The sequence below is a fragment of the Dendrobates tinctorius genome, unplaced genomic scaffold (genome assembly GCF_039654945.1).
Source record: "Dendrobates tinctorius isolate UK_male_01 unplaced genomic scaffold, ASM3965494v1 ptg000145l, whole genome shotgun sequence".
Taxonomy (NCBI): Eukaryota; Metazoa; Chordata; class Amphibia; order Anura; family Dendrobatidae; genus Dendrobates; species Dendrobates tinctorius.
Window position 1 is genome coordinate 15,779,590 of NW_027361812.1, and position 8,339 is coordinate 15,787,928.

At 37.7% G+C, this 8,339-nt stretch overlaps 1 protein-coding gene across 1 annotated transcript; it reads left to right on the plus strand.

Annotated features, from left to right (window-relative positions):
* Positions 1-316: 316 nt before the first annotated feature.
* On the plus strand, positions 317-6,152 carry HOXC10 (homeobox C10). The gene is made up of 2 exons (XM_073546078.1): positions 317-1,134; positions 5,839-6,152. Exons 1-2 carry the CDS (start codon positions 357-359, stop codon positions 6,114-6,116), a joined length of 1,056 nt encoding a protein of 351 aa, XP_073402179.1. The 5' UTR covers positions 317-356; the 3' UTR covers positions 6,117-6,152.
* Positions 6,153-8,339: the final 2,187 nt, after the last annotated feature.

An 8,339-nucleotide genomic window follows, 5' to 3' on the forward strand; every position in this document is an offset into this window, starting at 1 on the left:
GTGGAATTAGGCTTTACCTCTGGATGAGTCCTCTTCTCTTTTGCACTTGCGATTGTTCATTGGTAAACAAAACTGCAGCGTTCTCTCCTTTGTTCAACTTGAAGGCGCCCGCTGCTATACCCGATAAAATCTGATAGATGGCGCTCTTGCTCCACGCTTCTTTTGCAATTCCCCGACAACTTGACCCTTGTGACGTCATCCGCGTCTGAATCACCAAGGCCATTTTCAATCCTCATTGGCCTGACAGTCACGTGGTGGGGCCAATGCCTGGATAATTATGGTGCTGATATTTTTCCCTAAAAAAAAAGATGTCAGCCTCTGGCTGTAGTATTCCTCTTTAAAAAGCCTCTCTGAAAATGTCATGTCCCAGCAATGTGACTCCTAACTCGTTTTTGATGGACTCTAGCTGCAGAGGAGACAATTATTCCTCCAACCAAGGGATGTATATGCAGTCTGGGAGCGATTTCAGCTGTGGGATGATGAGAAACTGTGGAATTGTCCCGTCTCTCTCCAAAAGGGATGAAGTGAATAACCCCAGCTTGTCTCTCAACTCTTACCCCTCTTACCTGTCTCAGCTGGACAATTGGTGTGACCCCAAAAATACTTATAGGATCGAGCAACCTGTTGCCAGACAGCTCTCCTCCTGCTCCTTTCCAACCAATGTCAAGGAGGAGAATGTGTGCTGCATGTACAGCGCTGACAAGAGGGCAAAGAATGCCACCGAGTCTGCCCTCTACCCGAACCAGATGCCCGACTCCAGAGCCAGCGACCATGAGGTGCCGGTGCCCAGCTACTACCGTGCCAGCCAGGGCTACTCCATGGACAAGAGCCACAATGCCAGCGAGTTTGACACAAGTTTTGACAACAGAACAAGTCTGAATCCAAGAAGTGAAATCCTGGAACAGCAGCAGCAGCAGCAAGCGGGGGGCAAGGTGGGCTTCCCCGAAAACACCAAGACGGATACTAATCAGACCCTGGCCACGAATCTGAGCACCAACCCCAGCAATGCTTCAGCTAATGAGATCAAAACAGAGAGGAGCCTCCCAGCTGCCAAACTAGCAGCACCAGAGGCAGACAAGGAGATGGCAAAGAACACTGACACCAGCACTGACAACTCTGACAACGAAGCAAAAGGTAAGAGACCTGCTGCCTCTCTGCAGAGACCCCAGTACACAGGGTGGGCTCAGCAAGGCGAAAGAATACACAGAATAATCACATGTCAGGAAGCTGGATAAACAAATGGCATTTTTCTTTTATCCCTGTCTTCCTACCTGCCTATTACTTGTAAATATATTTATATATTGTGTGCTGGTTGTTCAGGTGGCTGTGATTTGCTGTCTTGCTATATTTGTTGTAGAATTATTTTTGTTCTCAGTTCTTTTTTTTCTTGTCGATTTTGTAGTTAATGTTTTGAGATAATATTCTCTACCTATCTATTTATCTATTATCTATCTATCTATACAATATTTATCTATCTATCTATCCAATATCTATTATCTATCTATTATCTATCTAATTATCTATCTATCTATTTATCTATCTACCTACCATTTATCTATCTATATTCCATATATCAATCTATTTATCTATTACATATCTGTATGTATTATATCTATCTAATCTATCTATCTAATCTATCTAATCTATCTATTTATCTATCTATCCTTCTTCCTATTATCTAACTAATATCTATCTATCTCTATCTATAATCGTCATTTATTCCCAATTTACTGTATATTATATGGACATATTTGAATTTAACTTAATTTCCAGTCCACCATCTATATGCCCACTATTTATCTCCACTTGAGTACTTGCATATTTTACTGCCCAAAAGAGTATATATGGTGGACAAATGTATGTATGTATATATATATATATATGTGTGTGTGTGTGTATATATATATATATATATATATATATATATATACTGTTCAAAGAAATAAAGGGAACACAAACAGCCTGTTGCAAATGGAATAGTGTTCCCTTTATTTTTTGAGCAGTATATATATATCTTTATATATATATACATGCACATATGGTATATTTTATCTCTATTAGTGTATGTATTTGTAGCCCTATTTGTAGTTGTGTGTGTTCCTCTGCAGAAATGCACAAAGATATTAGTGTATTGTGCTTTATATTGTATTGTGCTTTATTTATTCCAATAGAAAACAGGGAGGGAAAAAAATAAATAAAAGAACTGTGCAGCTTAATACTATAAAGCTGCAGTAAATCAGTGAATCCAGTGTAATAGAGAATGGAAAGCAGCCATTGCTCTAGTAAACACAGCAGTAGTAATAGTAGTCGGGGAACATCGTATGTTTATGTCTGGTGAAGATCTGAAAGCTTTGGGACTTGTTTATGTAGAGATGCAGTCACTGGACTTATTCATTAAGATTGTGAATTTTCAGATCTAAAAAAACCCTCATCTATGTATGCTTCTCTCCATAATAAACGTTTAATTTTAAGACAAAAACGCAATTATTGTACCATGCAAAGTCAAGTTTACGAAAACAGATCAGAATCAAGCCAGGTTCCATTCGTGATCTGTTCCAGATGTTCTATTAATTTGCAGGACATTAGCATAAGAACAATAGAGAATCCCGCATTTCAGGCTGCTGCAGCCTCTGGGGCTGCTCCTTGATTTCCGGTGCAGTTTGGGGCTAGTTTGGAGACTTTTGTGGGTCTTCCTCGGCTGTTGTTATATTGTTGGTCATTTATTGGTTGTCTGGGTGCACTTATTGCCTGCTGTGTAATGGTTTCCTCTGCTTTTATTCCTTGTTGTCCTAAAGTTGCTGTAAATGTTTGTCTCCCGGTGTAGAATGGCTTATTTCCTGCTCTGGTGCCATTGCTGCATGCACACAGCTGCATTGATGCTGATACAATCTGCTTCTTTCTTTTATAACTTTGAGGGGTTCTTGCAGCAGTGATTGTATACAGCAATGTAGTAGCTAGTATTGCCCTGTGCTAAATACCTGAATTAACATGGCGGCACATTGCTATGCCTTATTACATGATATTTCCAATAATGAAATGCAGAAAAATACTGCAAGCATCCATGTATAAATCTAGGTGCATGTATATGACCTTATAGTACATGCAGATCAGGAATACCCTGCTATGCACAGGCACAGAGATGTATACCTACATCAGCCATCTGCTTCCAATTATTGGTATGTATATTGTGAGTATTCTAGAACTATACACTAATAATGTACAAGTACAATAATGCATAGAAATAAATCATACACTACTAAACCCACATCAGACACTTATATATTAATGCAAAAGTACACAAGTGTGTCCAGAAGGGCTGAGATGTGCAGCTGCAGTGATACATGTGTGTGCACCAAGCTCCCATGTACACCATCACCTAATCGGGGATCATTTACACCTTTATAACAAGCACGAAGGGCTACATTCCAACTACACAAAATATGCAACTGAGGTCACACACACAAGTGTGTGCACATGTGAAGGTCACGTATATGTGAGTGTCTGCACACATGGACTTGTGCAAAAGGGTATGACTGGCAAAGAATTTAGGTTTTGACGAACATTTGCATTTATCACTATATATAGAGAGAGATCCTTTATGTGTTACATACTAGTTGACGTCATGCATAGGTATATGTATATGTATATGCATACATGTGTCCACTTGGCAAATGGGAGCGTTGATCCCACCATTATATGTCCGCACACTACAAAAGTACAAATGCTCCAATATATCAGTATTGTGCGAATACTGGACCCGCATGAGCATGGAGCATTAGATGGATGCAGAGATAGAAGGATCAGTAAATAGCTGAGTACATACTTAGATGGATAAATAGATAGATAATAAACAAAAAAATAATAAATAATAATAATAAACAAAAAAAAAATACAAGCCAGCACCAATCAAGTACGGACCACTTGACTACTGTAGGTGTAAAACAATAAATGGCTTAATTCCCTTTTCAAAAAGGTGAAAATTTTACTTATTCCAAGACCATTTGTACATGGGCTCGAAAAAAAGACAATTTTGTACTTTTTTTAAATTGGAGTGCTGATATTATTATTATTATTACTATTATTATTATTATTATTATTACTACCTAATGGACCTTTGTTGGGTTTCACAATCTATCTATCCATCCATCTATTATCTATCTCCTATCTATCTATTATCTATCTCATATCTATCTATCTATCTATCAACTATTATTTATCTATGTATCTATCTATCTATCTGTCTATCTAAATGGAAAAAAATCAGGCAGAACTCCAGTTCAAGGAAAAATTGTAGACTTTAATCCAGCACCAAGTGGTGCAACGTTTGGACCTCACAGCACGGTCTCTGTGTGCTTGACAAAGACTGTGTTATGCTGCCTTTTTTTTTTCCATTTATATTTTGCGTTGGACAACCGCATTACTCAGGAAGTATTGCACCCAAAATCTGCTCAAGTTTGTGCTGTTGTATGTTTTTTTTTTCTATTCATCTATCTATACATCTATCTATCTATCTATCTATCTATCTATCTGTCTGTCTGTCTATCCCATATCTATCTATCTATCTATCTATCTATCTATCTATCTATCTATCTATCTATCTATCTATCATCTATCTATGTACGTATCTGTCTATCCCATATGCATATTTAGTAAGTACCTAAGATCAATTACCTGAATTTATACAATGGCCACTGATGGCTAGACAAATATTTTATATACTTCTAGAAAAAAAAATAAAGGGAACGCTAAAGCATTTGGAATGATGTTTAAGCGTTCCCCTTATTTTTTTGAGCAGTATAGTTTGATATATATATTTATGTGTGTGTGTAAATATATATATATATATATATATATATATATATATATAGCCATTAGTCTAGCCATCAGACATAGGATTATATACACTAATTGTATGATGCATGTATATGTATATACTACATGCTGCCATTACACTTACTCACTTTCTAAACCTCGTGTTGCACTGGGGAATCAAGAGCATCTTACAATTGTCCAGTGCCCACATGGTTAACAACACTTTTCTCTTCAGTAAAGAAAATAACCTACAAATGCTTAAAGACAAGTATTTCAGCAGTGCAGTTTTGTATACAGATCTTTATAGGGCATAGATGCATTGATAGATAGGGGCAGTGAACTGGATGGACAAACAATGGATAATCAGTCTGTATTAAGACACACACACACACATATATATATACACACATATATATGTATATACACACACACAGACACACACACACACACACACACACATATATGTATATATATACACATATATATATGTATATACACACACACACATATATGTATATATATACACACATATATATATGTATATATACACACACACACACACATATATATATATACACACACACACACACACACACACTTTATTTGTGTTTTCACACACGTTTCCAAGGTCTAAAATAAATAAATATAAAAATCCTTCCTGTTTGATTTTGGCATTTATATTGGGGATATTAGGGAACGTTGAGATCCTAGACTGTGATCTGCAGACTGTAAGGTTATACTGCACGTTCTCTTTGAAGCCCACCCAAAATTGAGTATGAACCCCTCTGTGACGTGTGCCATGCAGTCAGTGCCACAGAGCAGGGTAGGCATCATCATCTCATGGTTTGTGCCCAGCTGGGCTGGTGCAGCAAGGTCTTGCCTGGGTGTGTGGGCTCTTGTGCCCTGCTGGTGTGTGCACATGTGTATGGGCAATCGGTAGGGAGCATGGACTGCCAGCTCTGATGCATCTATTGCCACACAGCAGAGTATATTCTTATACTTATATTTAAATATTATCTTCAACAGAGGATATAAAGGCAGAAAACGCTGCAGGAAATTGGCTGACAGCTAAGAGCGGAAGGAAGAAACGGTGCCCTTACACTAAGCATCAGACCCTGGAGCTGGAGAAAGAATTCTTATTTAATATGTACTTGACCCGTGAGCGCCGCCTAGAGATTAGTAAGAGTATCAACTTAACAGACAGACAAGTGAAAATTTGGTTTCAAAACCGCAGAATGAAACTGAAGAAAATGAACAGAGAAAACCGGATTCGAGAACTGACATCAAATTTTAATTTCACTTAAAATGAAGGAAGACTCAAAAAAAAAAAAAAAAAGAATCCTCTGACGGAATCCTAATCCATCCCCTAGGCCCCTCCACTCCACCAATAAGACGACTAAACATAAAGAGCAAAACCCAATCCTCAGCTGAACATTTTTCTAGGTCATTCATGCAAGGCTTTCAGATAAAGCAGGTAGCCAGAATGTCAGACTAGGTGGCCCCTTCTCTCCCTGCCCACAGACTGTACATAAAGACAGGCTCTTCAGTATAATGCATGATCCTATTAAATATTGCATCCTTGTTTCTATGTATAAATGGTCAGTGAGCCAGCTACTGAAATTGCATTTAAGTTATTTACTTCCAGCACAAAGAAAAAAACAAACTCCAGAGACCTTTTTTTAAAAACTCATAACCCTTCCAAACAATGCTTTAAATAAACAACAACAAAAAAATAAAAAAATAATAATAATTCAAAAATATATATATATATATATTAAAAAAAAAAATCCAACAACAAATTTGCTTTCTTACATCCGTGTAACCTGTATATTGTATCTGGAACTCGAATCGAATTTTAAATGTTTGTAAATGAGAATTTGCAGTGAAGTTATGAACTTTCTCTCTATATAAGAAAATATATATAGAAAATCTATATCTCATGCAGTTTCTTTATCTGGTCCGCTGCATATTTAAGTAAGGGGAAAAAAAAATAAGACAGTATTGATAATCCTTAAAGAATACATTTCTCGTGTCTGTTATTTAAATACACTATGTATGTGTCATTTTTTTGCATGTATTTTCCTTTGTGGACATAAAAAAAAAAGAAATAAATTTCCTAGAACTGAGATTACTTGACTTGTTCTTGCAGTGCATTTCAATAACAGCCTGGTCCCAGACAGCCATCCTTCACTGTTTGCTCTTTATAGAGTTATATCTATTTTAATATTACTATTCTTTTTGGGGGTCTTTATTATTATTATTGGAAGGCTTTTAGGAGACCGTACCAGGGAGAACATAAGTGAGAGAGCAAAAAACGTTGATTTAAATATTATCCAGGTGACCACAATAAGTCAAGGTCATAAAACAGTAATGTCAGGACAGTCTTTGCTAAAGCGGTGGAGGTGGATTTTATGATCTGCAAATATAATGTGCCGCGGCAGTAAAAGATGCATTTAAAGGTGACTCCAGAAGAGGGAAGGGACTCATAGTCTGGGCTGCAATCTTTGGATACACACTTCTTATGGCTTTGGGTGCTATTTTTTTTTTAAAGAAAGAATCAGCCACTGTACATGGCAAGGAATAAGCCAAGCAGCACAAAGGGATAACATCTCAATACTATGACAAGTCCGGCACACAGAAAGGTAAGTGCATGCTTTTTTTTATATCCTTTATCTGTTCGAAGATGGTCTGCTATTAAATATGTAGTAATGGAGTTGGGGGTTCAAGGTTGTGGATGGCTCTTACCCTGCATTATGTGGCTGCACAGAGTTTGCTGAGATGTCTTGCTTTCTATATTATTGATTTGCTGTCTACTATGGGGTTGTGCAGAAAGAACATAGCATGGAGGATCGTGGGCTCTCCTCTATTGATGTTTTGCATTATGAGAATAGTAATAATGATGATTATTATTATTATTATTATTATTATTATTATGAAAGCATTCGCCTTCTGGATTAGTATCTGTCTGTGTCTATGTGATTGCCATCTCTTGGATCGGAAGCATCCGAGCAATTACAGGTTAAATGCCTGAATCCTGACAGTCTGGCGAATGCTGAGCGGTGCCTGCTCCTATCACTGCAGGATGGGATTGAGATACCTTGTTAGATGAGTGGGATCTCTGAGCATTGGGGAGGGAGGAGAGCAGTGGGGGCTGCGAATGAGAACATCCCTTCTCCTTATTAAGGGTTTGTAAATGAAAGAGATGTGAAAATCTGGCAATGGCTGTGAAGCTGAGCTGTCCTGAGGCAGCATCTACTGTAGACAGGGGACCGATAGCCTCCTAGGAGGGACACTCTCCCAATTACACCCATTTCTTTCTCTTTTATTTATGCTTTGCTTCCTCCTTTTTTTGTATCTGACAAGGGATTGTGGATGTTGCATCTTGTCACCCAGCTGATCCGTGGTTTAGGTAGTTTCATGTTGTTGGGATTGACTGTTTTAACGCGGCAACAAGAAACTGCCTTAATTACGTCAGTTCGTCTTCATCAAGAACAACGATTTCCTTTAATGTTCTGCAAGTGGCTTCC